Raw genomic sequence first — 20,608 nt, 5'->3', positions numbered from 1 at the left:
CCCGTGTCCCCTGCACTGGCAGGCGGATTCTTAACCACTGCGCCACGAGGGAATCCCGAGTGTTGTTTTTAGAAGTAAATGAAAGTACTTAGTACAGTGACTAGCACATTGCAATTTCTAAATAAAGTTATCTATTGTCATTGTTATTATTATTATATGTGTACACATCTAGCTGAATGTAAACCCCAAACACCTTTGATAGCTTTGAGGTTGAGTTACTGAAACACCTTTGACTATAGAGTTCTGCTCTCCTCCCTGGCCAACTAGACACTGTTCTGCTGAAAGTCAGGAGACATGGCATAGTATTGAGAACCTGGTTGCATATTTTATAAGGGTGAAAACATGAAATTAGATGTGTAGATGCTGTTGGCAGATACAAAAAGAGATGGCTATCTTTATGTGAATTCACTTTATTAAGAATATTTATAATATATATCATCTTTTAGAGTTAATATGAGACAAGGGAGAGTCGCATCAATCTGTTTGTGTTAAATGCTCCAAAGTTGGAGCTTTAATACACTTATATTGTTTCTAACATTCAAAGGCTTTCTTTTTTTAAAATTTTTATGGGAGCATAGTTGATTTACGGTAGACAATTGTTACAGTCAAAACTGAAGACTTTTTTTATGAACAAGATAAAGTAACACAAACTGGATTACCTTCTCACCTAAAACAACTAAAAAGACATACGAAGTCTATGGAACAGTTTTTTTTTTTCTTTCCAATTTTTTTACTGTGGTAAAATAGACATAACATAAAATTTAGCATCTGAACCTTTTTAAGTGTACAATTCAGTGGTATTAAATACATTCATAATGTTGTGCAACCATCACCACCATCAATCTTCATAACCCTTTTCATCTTGTAAAACTGAAATTCTATACCCGTTAAATACTAACTCCCCATGCCCCCCATCCCAGCTCTTGACAACCAACATTCTACTTTCTGTCTCTATGATTCTGACTACTCTCAGTACCTCATATAAGTGGAATCACGTAGTATTTGTTTAGGAGCAACAATTTTTGCATGAAGCAACAATTTTTGCATCAATATAGGACACTGATCCCTGAGAGAGAGGAAACAAATGAGGTGAGCCCTATGATTACTCCAGCTTTCTGTCCAGAGGGTTTATGTTGCAATGTAGGGAGAGGAACCCAATGAAGCCTGGAGAGAAGAGATGTAACCAATAGGAAACAAACAGCAAGATAGTGTCAAGCCCAACCATATCGCTAATCACATTAAATGTAAATTGTTTGATCACCTCAATTAAAAGGCAGAGATTATCAGGTTGGATTTAAAAAAGCAAGGCCCAATTATATGCTGTCTACAAAAAACCCACTTTAAATATAAACTCAAAAATAAGTTGAAGTTAAAAGCATAAAAAGATACACCATTTAACTACTAATCATAAGAAAGTTGGAGTCTTCCTATTAATATCAGGCAAAGTAGATTTCAGAACAAAGAATATTACCAGACATAAAAGAGTTATTTAGTAATAATAAAGGGGACTACTCATCAGGAAGATATAACAATTCTAGATGCTATGCATCCAATAACAGACCTTAAAGTACATAAAGCAAAAACTGATAGAAATGAAAGAAAAAATAGATAAGTTGACAATTATAGTCAGATATTTCAAAACCACTTTCTCAGTAACTGAGAGAACCAGGAGAGAGAAAACTTGTAAGTATACAGAAGATCTGACCAATATTATCAACCAAGTTGACCTAATTGCCACTTATGGAATACTCCACCCACCAACAGCAGAATACACATTATTTTCAAGTGCAAATGAAACATAAAACAAGATAGAGCATATTCTGGGTCATAAAACATGTCTCAATAAATTTAAATGAATTAAATCATACAAAGTATGCTTTCTGAGCAATACAAAATTAAATTAGTAGTACATAACAAAAATATACCTGGAAATCCCAATATATTTAGAAATTAAATGTAATACTTATAAATAACCCCTATAAATGCCTATATTAGAAAAGAAGAAATTTTCTTAAATCAATGACTTAAGTTTTCATCTCAGAAATCAGAAGGCAAAATAAACCCTGAAAGAAACAGAAGAAAACAATAAAGACAAAAGCAAAAAAAAAAAAAAAATCAACAAAATTAAAACTAAAAATTCAATAGACAAAATCAATGAAACTAAAAGTTGGTTCTTTGAGAATATCAATAAAATTGATAAACGTCTAGAAATCTATCAAGAATAAAATGAGAGCGAACATACATTATCTATATCAGGAATAAGAGAGCTGATATAACCTCAAGATCTACAGACATTCAAAGGATAATAGGGGTTATTATCAAATTTATGTCAATAAATTTGACAGCATAGATTAAATAGATATTATCAAATTTATGTCAATAAATTTGACAGCACAGATTAAACAGAAAATTTTCCTAAAAGATACAACCTACTCTAAAGCTATTTCAGATTGACATATACAAACTGCTATATTTAAAATAGATAACCAACAAGGACCTACTGTATAGCACAGGGAACTCTGCTCAATATACTATAACAACCTAAATGGGAAAAGAACTAGAAAAAGAATAGATACATGTATATGTATACCTGAATCACTCTGCTGTATACCTGAAACCAACACAACATTGTTAATCAACTATACTCCAATATAAAAAAACTATATTTCAATAAACATTTTTAAAAAAGACTTTCTCAGGATTAAAAGTCGGTAAAACGTTCAGAAATCAATCCATGTAACTCACCATATTTATAGATATAAAGCAAAAACAAAGCAAAAACAAATGATAATTTCAATAGATGCAGAAAATTCATCTATGTACGTCAAGAACTCATCATATGTTACTGTCTAAATATATGCTCTTTATTGTGTGTCAGTTATACCTCAACAAACTATAAAAAATGAAGTGCAGAGAACAATTCTGAACTCCAATAAAGAAAAAGACCAAACTACATTTTTTTTTTCTACTTAAGAGCAAGTGCAAGGATTATATGGTTGGTTGGAAAAAGGCACACAACTTTTTAATCAATTAGGCAGAACTCACTAAACCTGTGGAATCTCAAAGGCTCATCCAATGTTGCCCACTCCTGACACAGCAGGTAATTCTGAACTCTCTGAAGGTGACGGTACTCTTTTAGTGAGCAGCTAGGACACCACCGTATTTTCTGGTGAGTAATTCAAAACTTTTCTTTAATGGAAACCTAGCTTCTTTGTAAAAATAAAACCAACTCATGCACCAAAAAAAATGGAAGGAAACTGCCTCGGCTTACCTGTTTTTGTTAGAGGGTGGCTGACTAGCTGTCGAATTACGCTGTTTTCCGACGACCTCAAAAGGAGCACAATATCAGTTGGAAGGGTGTCTCTGTTTTTAGCTAAGAACCCACTTGCGTTATAGATGACCTGTTGATAAAGCATGTTATCATCATTGTCACAGTCAATGTCATCACCCTCATCCTCATCAGCAGCATCATTATCATCACCAATAGGTATTTATTGAGAGCTTTACTTAGCGCTAAGTGACAGGTACACGAGGATTTACAAAGGTAGTCCCTTACAGCTTGGTTGGAAAAGTGAACCTCTCCAGGCTTACATTATATCTTTTCAGAGAAAAATTTGTGTCATAATGATTGTATTTGGGTTGAAATAATCAAAGAGGTTTGATTCCTCCCATTTATTATATCATGTTGGCAATGTCGTGGGTCTCCCTTCTCTGTTTGGAGGGTTGGGGCCCCCAAGGTGTTCTCATTTCTGTGATAATTGGTTCACCTGCAGTAAACTCAGGAGCAGTGTGGTCTAAATACACTGTGGGTGTGTGTGTTTCTGGCACTTCTAAATAATTTTAAGATTTTTAAAGATCAATGCAACCCAAAGATTTTTGTAGGATGGTCCAATGTGGCTGTGGTTATGGACTGAATTGTGTCCCTCCAAAATTAATATGTTGAAAATCTAATCCCCAATGTGACTGTATTTTGGAAACAAGGTCTTTAAGGAGGTAATGAAGGTTAAATGAAGTTTACTGTAAGAGTGAGGTTCTAATCCCACAGGACTAGTGTTCTTATAAGAAGAGGAAGATACACCAGAGATCTCTTTCTCCCCCTCATACGTACACAGAGAAAAGGCCATATGAAGGCACTGGGAGGAGGCAGCTATCTGCAAGCCAGGAAATAGACCTCACCAGATGTGCTGGCACCTTGATCTTGGCCTTCTAGCCTCCAGAACTGTGAGGAAATAAATTTCCATTGTTTAAGACACTCAGCCTGTGGTATTTTTGTTATGGCAGCCCAAAAGACTAATACAGTTGTTAAAAATAACTGGATAGGGTTTCCCTAGTGGTGCAGTGGTTGAGAATCCGCCTGCCAATGCAGGGGACACGGGTTCGAGACCTGGTCCGGGAAGATCCCACATGCCGCGGAGCAACTAAGCCCATGCGCCACAACTACCGAGCCCGCGTGCCACAACTACTGAAGCCCATGTGCCTAGAGCCTGTGCTCCACAACAAGAGAAGCCACCGCAGTGAGAAGCCCGCGCATCACAACAAAGAGTAGTCGCCACTCGCCACAACTAGAGAAAGCCAGCGTGCAGCAACAAAGACCCAACAATAAATAAATTAATCTTAAAAGAACTGGATAAAATGATCATAGGAAATTCTTAACGAATATTTTAAAGTAGGCTTATTTGGAAAATCACATGCTGAAAATCATGAGAAAGGTTATAACTGTGATATTTAAGGTAGATTTTGTTTTCAATGACTAAAGTCTGGACTACTGACTGACACAGAAGTTCTACTAGACTAGAACGCTCAGGGTTCTGTGGTATTTTATTTTGTTTGTATATGTCTATGAATTCCTTCTTGATTTGAATATCTTCTTAGTCCTCCAATATTTATAACATCATTGTGAGGGAAAGACCTGTTATTCTCTACAGAAGGGACAGAAACTGTCTCCTGGGTTTCTTTCCATATGTAGGAATGGCATATCTGAGGTATGCTCTGGTGTAGGAAGTGTATCCACCAATGCATAAACACTGCTTCCTCTGACTGCATGACAGTCCATCAGTTAATTCTAATTAATCAGCTCAGGGATCTGGCCGTACCTCCAGCCTGGTACCTCCTCTTGTTGGGAAGGAGGAAAGACAAAGGCTGCCATGGACAGAGAAGCAACTCAAGTCTGAAGAAGGCAGTTTATACAAAAGGTTCTCAGCTATCATTAAAAGAAGAAAAAAATAGGTACCCATTGGCAGCCAACCACATGCCAAGCCACACCTCAGGATCAGAAAGATGTACTCTTTATATCATTACAGCCATCTATAAATATTTTGGGCCATAATTTTCGTGGCCTTATTATTCAATGAAAGACTGAAGAGAAACTCAGTTATAATGTTTCAGAGTTCTTACCTTTCCTGCATAATGGTGAATTCCAAAACTAACTTCCATTCTTTTAGGCCTCCAGAAGTACTGTGATTTCAGATTACCTTCAAATTTTTCTGTAGAAAAAAATTTAACTCCAATATCAAGCATGTAGGAGGGTCTCAAAAAATACCGATTGAGGGTTTCCCTGGTGGCGCAGTGGTTGAGAGTCCGCCTGCCGATGCAGGGGACACAGGTTCGTGCCCCAGTCTGGGAGGATCCCACATGCTGTGGAGTGGCTGGGCCCGTAAGCCATGGCCACTGAGCCTGCGCATCCGGAGCCTGTGCTCCGCAACGGGAGAGGCCACAACAGTGAGAGGTCCACGTACCGCAAAAAAAAAAAACAAAAAACCAACTGACAGAATCATCTCTTTCACCATAAAATGGAAAAGGTGCAGTGAATAAACACAGAAAATTTTATATAGTTATTACAAGCAGATTTGTAATATAATTATAAATGGTAAGGCAAAACTTGAGATCATGAATTTTACCATTCCAATAGGATTTAGGCCAGCAGGTCTCAAACCTTAGCAAGCATCAGAATCACCTGGAGGGTTTGTTAAAATAGACTGCTGGGTCCCACCCCCAGAGTTTCTGACTCAACAGGTCTGGAGTGGGATCCAAAAATTAACATTTCTAGCAAGTTCCCAGGGGATACTGATGTTCCTGGCCTGGGGACCCCATTTTGAGAACCACTGGTACAGAGGGACGAAACTAAGTACTTGAGATTGTCCAGAGAGCTTTGAAACACAGCTGGATGTGAAGCCATGAGCCTAGAAATTTGGTATTTTGGTTCTCTTTTTTATAAGAAGCGCTATAGGTTGTTACTGATTACATAGGAAACACAATAGGATCATACAGGCATGTCTACAACAGTTTTACCAGCACAAGTTCTCTGTTATTTCATGTCCTAGAAGGTACATTTTAACATCAAAATCAAGGGACTAGTATGAAATGATTTCCCCACCACGTTGGGGTTATTTTCTTTTCCATCTAGTATCGTCCAACTAGAGGAGAGAATAGACAATCAGTGAGTCAGATAAATGACGAGAACATCACAGATGAATTTATTTCCTCCCTGTTAGGTATCTCATTTCCAATTCTGGAGCTGTCCTTTTGCCCTGTCCTCCAATTTCTAGTTTTGGGCTGGATAATTACTAAGGTCATTTCTAACATAAAATCCTATGATTGGGGCTCTACCATAATATAAGGAGAAGTCCAATACTGAAACTTGTTTAATTCATCACTAAATATTTCACCCTATTATAAACATTCACTGGTCTAGGTATTAGATCCAAAGCCTCTTCCCCAAAGTTAGATACGCAGGCTTTGTCACAGCAATACTCTACTAGATATTTAAAAACATTTTTTTAAGTCATTCATAACTACATGACCGTATTACATGAAAACTATGTAGACATACTGAATTTAAAACTCACCTACAAGAGTTTGGTCGGTGGCCTTGGGAAATCTACACTCTTCATCGAGGAGGGACAGTAAACCCATTGGCTTCTGCAGGAACATATCTAGGAGAGGCCGGTTATCTTCGTATTCAATAACTCTAGCATCCACATCTTCATTTATGTATTCATTCTGTAACGGGACACGAGATGTATAGAAACACTTAAAATTTTGTGAACAATATGTAACTTGGCAGCAACTACCTAAAATTCTACTTTACACACATGATAAAAAATTACTCCCTACGACCTTGCCCTTAAACTGAGGGTATCATTTTATTTCTCTCTCCCCAGAAGTGCCAGTTCATTAAATTTAGCACTGATGATACTCAGGGTAGTAACAAAAAGTTTCTAGCTTCTATACTAGAATTACAGGCATCTCAAGTTTTCCAGATGCAGGAGACTATGTTGTTAATGAGCAGTAATAAAATCATGTTCCAGAATTGATAGAATATTAATTAGGTATATCTTAGGGTTACACTTCCCCCAATTTAAGCCTTTTATCTAAATTCAGAAATGCTGGATCTCTCAAGAACATAGTTTTTCAGTCATGATGACATTTACATTGTTTGGGGTGAACGGCTGTGGGTCACAGGAACAACCAATGGCTGGAGAACCAAGAACACGTAGGTTCCCATCTGGGCTCTGCCACCTGACGAGCCATATAGTCCTTTGGAATTTTCTTACTCTTTAAACTTCTGTTTTTTCATCTACTAAACAGAAGTAACGATCTCCATCTAACAAGGTAATAATATCTGGTAATCACTAGTAATCATTTGTGGTGGAGTATGACATAAAATGCATAAAATAAAAACAATAATTACCGTAAGATGTCGGTACCAGCACAACATAGATACTGATGATCTATTTTACAAAAAGGACAAGAAGAATTGTGCTGTAGCTTTGCTTCTATGACTTTTGCCTTCATACTGGGTCCCCCTCACCCCCAGTGCTGCAATGTGTAAAAGACAGGACATAGACGACCTCTGAACTCGGACTTGTAGTGATGCTTACATGGCGGGTTCCCCCCACTTTCTCAGGTGATAAAGCAACTATTACTGGGGAAGTGTATCAAATAATTGCTGACTGGGGAAGAATGCCCTGCACCATTCACAAACGAAAGTTACAGGCTACTTTCATTACCATTTTAATATATTCTTTAATTCATTAAATATTTTCATTGAACACCTTATAATAAGGCACTGTGATGGGTGATAAAAGGATGTTTAAGACAAACTCTCTGTCCTCAGTGAATTTAAGATAAAATTTGAGTGATTAGTTTTGTAAATAAATACCCAAAATGCAAGGTAACACGGGATAGATAAATGCTAGGTACGATGTACTACAGGAGTTCAGAGAAAGAGAATTTATTTCTGGGATCTTCATGGATGAATTTAGCCAATGGCAGGTGGGGCATTTCATAAGCCAAAGTTTTAATCTCTGCTTTTGGGGCCTTATAAAATTGAAATCACAGTCAAGAGTGTCACCAGGAAAAAAAGTAAATGTATATTTTTAAATAAAACAAAATCTAATATGTAAAAATGAGGCAGAACCCACTGGTCTAAAAGTTAGATCACCTGAAAGACATTCAGTTTACCCAGTACAAAAAATGGAAACAATGTTTGAAGTTTCACAGCTTTTTCACTTGAAGGTAACCTTGGGAGATGTACACAGACCTAGAATTACGTGACTGTCAGACACATTATGCTGACAGCATATTATAGCTTAAATGGCAACTGCAAAGTTCAAAAGAGGTTTTGTATATTTTCTGTGGAAAGCGTTCAAGGTTATGGTCTAAATCAATGCATTTGTCACTTCTATTTGCCTGTGTCAAAATCCGCTGAGTGCTTCGGTGGCAGGTCATACAGAGCAGAGTAACTTGGAAAACAATGGGCTTAGACCTTTAAGATACTTGTTAGTATCTCCAGGCAAACCAATGGAGAAAAAATGCTGTCACTCAGGATTCACAAAGCACTCACTTTTAGTAAAGTTATCATGCCTGAAACAACATATTATGTATTTTTATGGCCGTAATGATTTCGAAATGTTCAGTTGTTTTTAAGTATATGTGGAGAAATGTAGCTCATGTAACTATTCAGAAAGTCCTCTATGTCCTGTACATTAAACAAATACATTTAAAGCAGATGAGTAGAGCTGTTAACTACAGTAAAGCTGAGCTGTTTAACATATATAATCCCTACTCTGTGGAGAGGCCCCCAATTCCCTTTTGAAAAAGGGATCATTTTAAGCATACATCAAGGAGAAAGGAAGTGAGAAGCCGTGGGTGTTAGAAAACCTCATGCCTGAAACAAGATCTCCTTGTTCTGCATTGAACTTTGAGTGTGAGGCGTGGAAGGACATAGCAGTTAAGAAAGCCTATGGGAGATGCATCCGCAGCTACGGCCTCAACAACAAGCTTAAATACTTTGGGCCAGGAGGGATTTGAGATTACTACCTTGAGTCCTCAGACTCACACAGCAGCGTGGGAGGGTGGCCACCATAAACTGATAGGGCTGCAAGCTTCCACATGCTCCTAAGGCAGGTGAAAATGCAAGCGTGGACTGCTCAGCAAGGATCACCAACACAGGAAAGGCTCCACGCGTATCACTCAGGTCTCACCCCCTCGGAGAGCCCGCCTCCTGGTCTGAGCCAGCAATACCCATTCCTCCACTGGTCACTCTCCATCCCTGCCCTGTCCCAGCCATCATGCTTTAAATTATTTCACAGTATTTCTAGCATTTTCACTTATCCTCCCTCTCTCTCATTAGAATGAAAACTCCATGAGGACAGGAACTTTTATTCCCCTCTGTACCCTTTTCCTCTGTCTCTAGGGAGACTTGGGTGTGTTAAATAAATTACACATGAATGAATGGAGCTCTGAGTGACTTTCCTGGGAAATTATCTTCTTTCTCCTCCCCCAGCTTTATTGAAATAGAATCGACACAGAACACTGTGTAAGTTTTAGGTGTACAATGTCTTGATTTGATACACTTATATACTGAAAAATGATGACCACCACAGAGTTAGCTAACAACTCCATCCCATCACATAATTACTTTTTTTTTTTTTTTGGTGAGAACATTTAAGATCTATTCTCTTAGGAACTTTCAAGTATACACAGTATATAGGCAGCCTAGCAGACTGCATCATCATGTAAAGGATAAACAGGTCTTACCCATCCCCCCAAAGCACCACGTTATCATTTTACTGTTGGAGAATACGTTTTTACTACCATCCGGTAGTTTGGGCTAAGTCTGAAGTTTCAAAAAGAGCTTCCCGAAATCAAGGTTTCAATCAAGGAGTTTGGCTTACATGGTATTTTCTTTCATGCAAGATGGGTATATGCAGAAACAGGGCACACTGAAGTCTTACACTGAACTTGCACCTGGGAAATGAAGTCATATCCTTCTCATGTAGGTAAGTCCATTACCTGACACTGCTCCAGTTTTAGGTATTTTAGAATCTGGAAGTATTTTAACAGTTGGTTTAGAGGATCCTCAATATTTATTCTCCTGTGTTTGCTGTTTCAAGTCATAAATCACTATCTCTTATTTTTATAAGTTTAGTCCACTTTTTAATGATTCTCTGCTTCAAGTCATGGGAGAAGAATGAATGGGATTTATATCAGATGGTATTTGCAGTTCGCCTAGGTTTGTGGCACCGTCTCTGTGTAGATCGTTGCAGACAATGCTACATAGTGAAATTCCTTGAACATTTGTGGAGCACCTGCCATGTGTATATTTAGGGGCAGGTGGGACTGGGGAAGGTAGAAATAAAGATGAAAAAGGTAGAGTTCCTGCCCTTTAGAGCATAGCAAGAATGCTCTCTGCCTTTCCATTCCAACCTTTAAGTTACATCCTAGGATTTCTTTGCTTTTGCTATATTCTCTTTTTCAGTTGTTCCATCTCCTAGGTCTATATCCTTCCTGTTAGGTGGTCTCTAAGCTCTCCGGCTGTCACAGTCTCTGTCACCACTGCCACCTGCCTCAGTGTTACTGTTCTCTCCAGTCTCCTTCCTTCCAGACTTACGTTGATTCTCCTTGGCCTTTCATGTGAAAATACTGTCTCTCTCTCTTTTTCCTCCCCTCCTTCCCTTCTCCCTTCTTCCTTCTTTCTTTCTTCAACTAGATGGAGCATGTTTTCTTCTGTACAAGAGAATACTTTGTAAGTTCCTTGTTTCTTCTGAACTTCGCTTATTTGTTTGTTCGTGAGAATATCCTGGATGGGTATCAGAAGACCCAGATTCCGGCCCTGGCTTTGTCTAACCAGCCTGGAACGTTGGGCAAGTCACAGGGAGTCATTTGTATCTATGAAATATAAATGATCTATTTAGGTTTCTTCTGGTTCTAACATTTCAGAATGCCAAAACTGCCTGACTGTGTTGTAAAACTTAATGAATAAATGAATAAACGTTCTGTTGACAGAACATTTACAAGGGGGAAGAAGCCACATACACATTTATTCCCTGAAGCCTGTCTTTTAGTAAAAGAATTCCTACTCACCAACTTCTCATATGAGTGTACACACTCATGAAAATATTGCCCGCGTGGAAAGAAACCATTGAGAAGTTACTCACTCTAAGAGAAAGGCTTTATAGGTTGAAAATCTAGGATTTAGGGTGTTATCAGTACTCGAGGTGCACTGAGTATGTTTATTATAGTGAAAAAAGAAATTTTGCCACTCTTTATCTTGGAATAATTTCAAACTAACAGAAAAGGGGCAAGAACAGTACAAAGAATTCCCATGTACCCTTTACCCAAGTTCCCTGATCCCTAGCATTTTACTGCATTTGCTTTATCATTTGCTCTCTTTCTATATATACATATTATTTTTAGTAATAACATTTTACTGAAGTAGCTAAGTATTAAAAAAAAAACTAAAAATGAAGAAAGCACAGTGGTAAATATGCATGCTGTAAAAATCTAAACTCTTGAAGTTAAGTAAAATTTATGATTGGAAATCTATTTCTTTTGGTATTTTCTATTCAAAGCTGATATCAATGGTCTCGTTCATTTTTACGTTAATAGCAAGCCAAAGAGAATGTTGATCATCATTCATTTGAAATGACACAGGTCACTAATTCAGAATTTGACAAGTAAACTAATGAGAAAGTATTTTGCATAATTCCTAATAAAATATACATGTTATATTTTACATATATTTAAGAACTTTGGAGAAAGGAGATTTAAATGATGCTCTCTAGAAGAGCTTCCTTTTTCAGAAAAAGAGATATATACATTTTGAGATGAAAAGTTTCATCTAGTCACTTTTTGTATGTGGTACCTAACCTTGAAAAGTCTTTAAAAGCCATGAAGGATTTTACAAATTTATATTCTATTGACAGGTATTGGTTTAGGATAAGGAGGAATTTCGGTTAGGAATTCAGATGACATGTAGTTTTCTATACGCCGGGATCTCTTTCACCTTAAACTATTTTTGCTTTACTGTCATGTCTATGTCTTTACCAAAAAATTTTATTTCAGTTTGTCAATGCTATGTTCTAATCTTACATGTAGAAAACTATAGTAACTGTATACAGATTGATGCTCCTATAGTAACCGTATACGGATCGATGCTCCTATAGTAACTGTATACGATCGATGCTCCTACAGTAACCGTATACGGATCGATGCTCCTATAGTAACCGTATACGGATCGATGCTCCTCTAGTAACTGTATACGATCGATGCTCCTACAGTAACCGTATACGGATCGATGCTCCTATAGTTAACCGTATACAATTGATGCTCCTATAAGTAACCGTATACGGATTGATGCTCCTATAGTAACCGTATACGGATTGATGCTCCTCTAGTAACTGTATACGATTGATGCTCCTACAGTAACCGTATACGGATCGATGCTCCTATAGTAACCGTATACAATTGATGCTCCTATAAGTAACCGTATACGGATTGATGCTCCTATAGTAACCGTATACGGATTGATGCTCCTATAGTAACCGTATACGGATTGATGCTCCTATAGTAACTGTATACGGATCGATGCTCCTCACTGTATATTTCACTCAAAATTATTTTTAATCATAATTAAAAGATTTTTAAAAATATTATCAAATTGTCAAAATAAGTACCACAAATCCTCATATCACATTCAGGGTGTTGGCCAACTTCACTGATAGAAAAGAAGCAGACTGAGTGCAGCATGGGTGTTGAGGGAGGGACGGGGAGGACCCAGGAGCCCAGGAGGCTGCCTGCGGGAGCCAGAGAGGGAGTGTGGCCCGCTCACAGCCAGGAGATGCTGCAGGGATGTGCCACGTGTATCTACTCATTTGGGTACCAGCTTTCATGCTCACTTAGTAGGTGAGAAGTTTAAGGAACATTTGTGTGTGATCTCAAACAGTAGCCTAAAACTTGGCCAAGCATTTATAAAGGAAGATTTATTGCATACCAAGGGTTTCTTAAATGTACAGCTGTCTTAATGCTTAAGGAAAATGCCTGTAAAATTGCCTTTATCCCTTGGAGAGCTCACATAAGACAAATGCCACCACCATCACACACATATGGCGTGTGCAATAGGGAAGAGAGCTGGATATAAGATAAAAATTCACACTTTGCAAGCAAAACAATTTGAAGACATTTATAAGGGGTTTGTTTCGAATTACCCACATATTTTTTTACCAGATGACTGATTCTTTTTACTTTATGATGATAAAAAACGTTGCAAGGATAGATACTATGTAATTGAACGAATCTTTGTTCTTTGTAATTGCCACAAATTATGTGTTGGAGCCCACATTCAAATCCTCAAAAGCTTTAAACTTTAGGATATGAACAGCTGGAGATAAAATTCATACACATCAGTTTCTGTGAGAAGCCAGAGCCATAATTGCAGTTATTGTTTCCATTTCGTGCTGTAAATAGCTTCCTGCTTATAAGATGACTTCTGACTTTTAATTTTAAACCCATGAGTGCATACATAAATTATATATGTATATACATGTATGCCTATATTTTAGCAAAACAAATATTAATAGCTCATTTTAAAAACACACTTTAGGGACTTCCCTGGTGGTGCAGTGGTTAAGAATCCGCCTGCCAATGCAGGGGACACGGGTTCAAGCCCTGGTCTAGGAAGATCCCACATGCTGCGGAGCAACTAAGCCCGTGCACCACAACTACTGAGCCTGTGCTCTAGAGCCCGCAAGCTACAACTACTGAGCCTGTGTGCCACAACTACTGAAGCCTGTGCGCCTAGAGCTGGTGCTCTGCAACAAGAGAAGACACCACAATGAAAAGCCTGCACGCCGCAACTAGAAAAATGCCCTCGCGCAGCAATGAAGACCCAATACAGCCAAAAAAAAAAAAAAAAAAAAAACCCCAAAAAACTTTAGCTCAGTTAACAGTCAGAAAAATGTGCTGCACTAATGGATCAGAACGCTTATCCTAGGTATAGATGGGCATATGAGGAAGTAGAGTGAATTTTCAGGATTCTAGAGCAATGCTTTGTAGTATCATACGTGAGTTCTGGGCCTAAAGAACAATGGCATTTATTCCAATTCAAACTCATGCCCACGGGGGACTAATCCATCGTTAGTGTTCATTGAGCTCCCTTTCATATGGAAGAAAACCAGAAAATAAGCAAAAACAAACCCAACAAAAGCAAAGTCTTGGCTACAAATTACCATGGAGATTCAGTGTGAGGGCTATTTGGAAAAGATGCCTCCCTTATTAGAAATGCGATGGCTTGTTTGCTGCTCTTTGAACTGCTAATTAAAAGCTTTTTGAAAAATATGGAAGTAAACAATGTGCATAAAATAATGCTCTACACATCAAATAGGGAAGGCTGAAATATGAATACTCTATTTGTGGAATTAATAAAGTTGACAGAAAAGTATACACTTTTCAGTTGCAACTTATTTAGCAGAGCTTGATTGAGTCTTGAATTTTAAAAGATTACAACCATATTCCTCATCACCTATTTGCAGGGGAGGGGACCTAGATTATTATCTAACTTTCAAACTACTGTTTTCAGACATAAATTGTTCCTTTAAATTTTATTAAAGTCAAATGGTTCTTCTAGTGCTGTAAAAGTATGGAAGCTTCCAATGTTATATTCAAATATTAGCTTCAAATGAAATATCAAACCAGACAATTTTCAGAAGCTATATATTATACACATTAGAAAAACAATACTACTCTAGACCTACTGTCTTAGACATTCTAAATATCTAGATAGTAAGGAGAAAAAAGATACAAGTTCTGGATGCTCTTGGTTGTGGGTTGAGATTACGAGGAATATAATTTATGTCCATAGAAATGTAGGTTTTGAGAAGAAAAGAGGCATAGCTGTCAGTGAGTTAAAAATGAGGTTCCCGGGCTTCCCTGGTGGCGCAGTGGTTGAGAGTCCGCCTGCCGATGCAGGGGACACGGGTTCGTGCTCTGGTCTGGGAAGATCCCACATGCCGCGGAGCGGCTGGGCCCGTGAGCCATGGCCGCTGAGCCTGCGCGTCTGGAGCCTGTGCTCCACAACGGGAGAGGCCACAACAGTGAGAGGCCCGCGTACCGCAAAAAAAAAAAAAAAAAAAATGAGGTTCCCAGGGACTTCCCTGGTCGCCCAGTGGAAAAGACTCCGCACTCCCAACGCAGGGGGCCCGCGTTCGATCCCTGGTCAGGGAACTAGATCATGCATGCTGCAACTAAGAATTTGCATGCCACAACTAAGGAGCCTGCATGCCGCAACTAAGACTGCATGCAACCAAATAAATAAATAGTTTTTTTTTTTAAATGAGGTTCCCAGACTTAGGAATATGTTTCAAAAGGTATACAAATGGTTAGTTGGAGGCAACCATTCTGAGAAACAAAACTATCCACTCAACAAACTATGGATTAGGTCACTGTCATAAAGTCTTTCACTAAACATGTTTTACTATAGTCTATTGATTATTGTTTTAATAGAAAGTAATAGGAAAATGATATTCAAAATACCTTCATAACCAACTTTACTGTACATCACATGCAAACAGAATTGGGGCAAAACAGGAAACGCCTTTAGCTAAACTTTATGTCCCAATGTTGTAGGACTGACGATAAAGATAATATTTGTTGATTAAAGCAGAACCAGAAGTGGTTTCATCTGTGTAGATGCTACCCAAGGTTTGTGTCTTGCTCAGATTGGATAGATCATTTGTATGTCCATGAAACTGAGAACATTACGTCTTCCTGATAAGCAATAACAGCTTTACTAAGCGAAGGAGCTCTTAGGTCAAACCTATGATTACATTTGACCAGAAGAAGTGTGACCATGATTTTAATTAATGATTTGGTTTAAGTAGCTGTTTCTTATGTATAGAAATTGGTGTAAATGTGCTCCCTTTATCTGTGGTAGCTAATACGTACAGCTACATAAGCATTTCTCAGTTACAATTTTTGCTTTCACACGTAAGTGACAGAGTGAAAGAAAAAGAAACCCAAACAGGTGCACACACACGTTAAAACCAACAGAATCTCTGACTACTCCTGTGTCCACCAGAGCACAGACTCACTGACCTGATCACTCAGTTGCCAATGCTTGGTCCGTAAGATTATGAAGTAGGGATGCTTGGGTCGTTACCCTAGGAAGGCAATTGAAAGGACTGGGAATGGCCTTAATTCCTCAAAGTGCTTTGCATAATCTTGGATCCTAGTTACATTTTTAATTTGTTGGGGCAATTTTGACTTGGTTTTGTCTTGAAAGCCTCTCAAGGATATTTTTAAAGGAGCCATATTAGAGTAGTTTCATTTGCAGCAAGCCCAAAGACAAAACAGTTAAGAGCATTAGGATGATGAATGAAATTCAAAGTGAACTGTAAACTACAATTTCATAAAAAAGTGAAAAGCAAATAATTATTGAAAGATATGTACACGGGTTTAAAGGGTAGTTCCAATAAAATCAGGTTCTAACCTCAACCCCCCCAAAGAGGAGAATAATAGAAGTCTGCTAACACAAGTTGTTAATTAATTACTCAGATGGGGAAATACACAAAGACGCACCTGGTCCCATGAAGCAAGTAATCCTAATAGATCCCTATCAAAAAGTCCAAACCAAAAAAAATTTACTTATTTCAATTTCTGGTTAGAATGGATTCTGTGAACACTGTGAGTCATTAAAGCAAGATGACGTTGATTAATAAATATTTATTGAGCATTTGCTATATGTCAGGCTCTGAAGATACAAAAAGAATTAATACACAATCCCACAATCCTTGACCTCAAGGAGTCTTCAGCCTAGTGAGAGAGAGCAAAAACGGAAACTAAATACTGTGATGTCAAATGTCAAATGTTTTTACTGGACCATAGGGGAGGGAGGAGTAAGAATAAGTCTTACTGATTTTTTGGATTTCAGAAATGAGAAATGAAATGTAACATAACATCTTTGGCTTGAGTAAGCTGGTGGACAGAGATGCCATTCTCTAAGAAAGAATATAAGTGGGAGGGAAAGATGATGGGTTCAATTCTGGATAAAGTTCTGGAAGCTGTCCTAATCAGGGGAGGTTTAGAGAAGGGCATGGGCTGGAGGTGAGGACTGAAGCATCCCTAGCCTTTAGGGAGTAGCTGAAATACTGGAAATAGATTCTTTCCTAGTGAATATAAGAAGAGGTCAAAAATGGAACCCATTGGGAGCTAGCATTTAGGGCAGTAATTGGCTGCACATTGGAATACACTGGGAACCTTTGAAAAATAGTGATAGCTAGGTCTCATTCGACGATATCTGACTTAATGGGTGTGGGATAGGATCTGAGCACTGGGATTTTACCCAAGTGATTCACATATGTAGCCAGGGTTAAGAACCACGGATTTATGGGCTGGTGCAGGAAGAGTAAAGGAGGAACCCATCAGAGAGCAAGAGAAACAGAAAGCGTGTTAGGGATGACAAAAGAGGGATTTTCCAGAAACAGGAATCTGTCAACAGGGTTGACAATAATAATGTGGAGACTAAAATGTTTCTGATACTAATGAGTGATGAGATTAAGAAGGGCCTTTCCAGTAGCCAGATACTACGGACTCAATGTACCCAGGCGGGGAAGAAATCAATACATTACAGTGAAGGTTGAATATGTTTTCAAGGAGCCTGGCTATGAAGGGAAGGGGGAGGGCCATGGCTGCAGACATAGCAGGCTGGAGAAGGGCTCTGTTTTTAAAGACTTTAAAGGATTTCATCATATAACTAGGCCAAAGGATGGCGCTACTGGAGAGGAGTGGAGAAGGGGTAGAGGGAGAGGGTGAGAGAATGAGTATGTGATGAACAAGAATCTGGGGTAGATGAGAGCTGTGCAAACACAGATAAAATCTTAAATTTATGTCCCTTTTTTGACCTAAGAAATGTCACAATCCAAACATTTTTTGTGCAACCACTGTTTTCAAGATGTGATCTCAAAGTAAATTTGCAATAAGGCTAAATATTTTGAAGCAAAAGAGGCTCATGTACCTCTAATTTATCTCAAATTTAAACAAAAACCTCAGTTTTAATCAGTAAACACAAAACAATTTAATATTATTTAAAGGAGAAATAGCACACTAAATGATATAAAATACTACTATTTCTTTTAGACTTGATTAACTAAATAATTTTAACACTAACGTTTTGCCAAATGCAATGCAAGTGAGTTTCTGACTTTTGAAGCTGAATCATTATTACACATTGTACTGTGACAAAATTACCGTTGCATGGCATTTACATCAAATCCATTATCTTGCATTCTGCTGCCTAGCAACTGGAATTCTGAAGTTTAATGCATTTTAGATGGATATTTACATTTCAAACAGAATTTCAGCTATGCAGTCTACAGAAAGAGAAAGAGCTAGACACATCTGCTTACTTAAATTTCCAAAGGAAACTTCTTTGTTTGCAAGGACTCAGACGTGCTAAGTTTTGGAGAAGAGTCCAGTGATTTTTGGTGGAGTACACTCAGCATCGCGTATCAAGACACACTACATTCATACCAGCTTTTGGGCTTGTTTTTGTTTTTATAATGAGCATGGAGAAAAGGAAATCTTCTTTTGGTCTTTATTAAATGTTTCAGGCTTTCAATCTATGATTTAGATCCTGCTTCATAGTACAATTCTCCACAGAACACACACACTGCATGCATCTATATTATATATAACAAAGCACCTCAACTTACCTGTTCCCAGGCGAACACATGTTGATTGAAATAAAACTGAATTTGTTCATTTGCAATGTTAATGCACAGCTGCTCAAAGGAATTTTTTTTGAAATTTTCAAAGCCAAATATATCCAGAATGCCAATGCTTAGCTCATCATCATTCCCACTGGAAGATTGAAGAGGCATTATTTTGAGTTCTTATTTATTTTCTTAGGAGGTAATTCAAAGCAGGGTATCTCAGAGTCACTTTTGTGATTTAGCTAAGAAACTACTACCAGGACATAGAGTGAAAATTTTTTCTTTCTTTTTTTTTTTTAATTTTTTTAACATCTTTATTGGAGTATAATTGCTTTACAATGGTGTGTTAGTTTCTGCTGTATAACAAAGTGAATCACCTATATATATACATATATCTCCATATTTCCTCCCTCTTGCGTCTCCCTCCCACCCTCCCTATCCCACCCCTCTAGGTGGTCACAAAGCACCGAGCTGATCTCCCTATGCTATGTGGCTGCTTCCCACTAGCTATCTATTTTACATTTGGTAGTGTATATATGTCCGTGCGAAAATTTTCTTAATTGAAAAAGTCTCCCTCCACAGAACATTAACTAGGTAGCATTCATTTTAATACGTAGACAGTATAATATTTTCCTTGTGCTACAGAAACTACTCCTAGAGTCATGAATCACAGGGAAAACCTAGCCAGCGCTCAGAATATAGTATGAATATGTTCAGTAAAAACCATACCAGAAAAGCAAAAATTCAGTGAAAGAGTATTTAGTCTCTCATTTTAGGACAATCAAAACATCCTGCTAAAGATATTTTACTTATTTTAAAGAACTGTTATTTGGTTTTTAATTATCCACTCATAATTTTTAATATGGGATGAACAGTAACCTGGAGAAAGATATAAATATATATTAATTTATATCATAATGAAATAATTTAAAATACAATTCAATACTATTTCACAATTCAATATTCCAGATGCAACTTTGCCCTGCTCCTCCACAATGGTTACCTCTGTTCACTAATTTTGAGGGAGAGAGACTTAAGAACGTTATTCCTCGATGTTCTTAACTCTCTTGGATAGTCTGAATGCTACTATGGTGTGGTGTGTATTTTAGTGGAAAAATAACAGTGAATTACACCCCTGAAATGTATATGAAATGGTCTTTTATGCTTAGTAAGCAAGTGTGAAAGAGGTGATCTTAAGGTAGGAATCCACCATATTTTTCACATACCAATTTCTAAAGATTATATAATTTACAGGAGAACAAGGCTTTGGATGTAAATGTAAGGATATATCTCGGCACAATCCCTGGTGTACAGAGAGCACTCAATGGTGGCTGCGACTTCAGATAAGGCACTAGACAGGCTGGAGACTTAAGTTGCACTTTGCATCTGTTATGGTCAGATAACACTACTGTTCACATCTTGCTCTATCACTTATTAGCTATCTACAGCATTTCTTAACCAAATTTCATTGAAGATCATATGTACCCCTGCTGGGTTATAATGAGAGTTAAACTGTGAAAAGAAAGTTTTCCTTTGCCTTGAAAATTTAATTCAATCCCTCAAAACAAAGACAAAGAACTGCTGAATAGACATTCTCTGCAAGTAAAAAATGGTATATG

At 37.8% G+C, this 20,608-nt stretch overlaps 1 protein-coding gene across 3 annotated transcripts in view; it reads right to left on the bottom strand.

Moving 5' to 3' along the window:
- The window catches only part of MYO3A (myosin IIIA), a 176,919-nt gene that overhangs the window by 46,727 nt on the left and 109,584 nt on the right, over positions 1-20,608 (bottom strand). For 2 of the 3 annotated variants that reach the window (XM_079915200.1, XM_079915197.1), the window contains exons 20-23: positions 18,990-19,137; positions 6,846-6,999; positions 5,395-5,483; positions 3,272-3,401 (exon numbers count right to left, since the gene is read on the bottom strand). In XM_079915200.1, coding sequence (XP_079771326.1) covers positions 3,272-3,401; positions 5,395-5,483; positions 6,846-6,999; positions 18,990-19,137 — 521 coding nt within the window. Of the gene's footprint in view, positions 1-1,511; positions 2,064-2,590; positions 3,402-5,394; positions 5,484-6,845; positions 7,000-18,989; positions 19,138-20,608 lie in introns of those variants that run through there. The other variant, XR_013827377.1, reaches the window with a different exon arrangement.

The sequence above is a fragment of the Stenella coeruleoalba genome, assembly GCF_951394435.1.
Source record: "Stenella coeruleoalba genome assembly, chromosome: 2".
NCBI lineage: Eukaryota > Metazoa > Chordata > Mammalia > Artiodactyla > Delphinidae > Stenella > Stenella coeruleoalba.
Note: the sequence above shows the minus strand (reverse complement) of the source record. Positions and strands in the feature narration are given on the sequence as shown.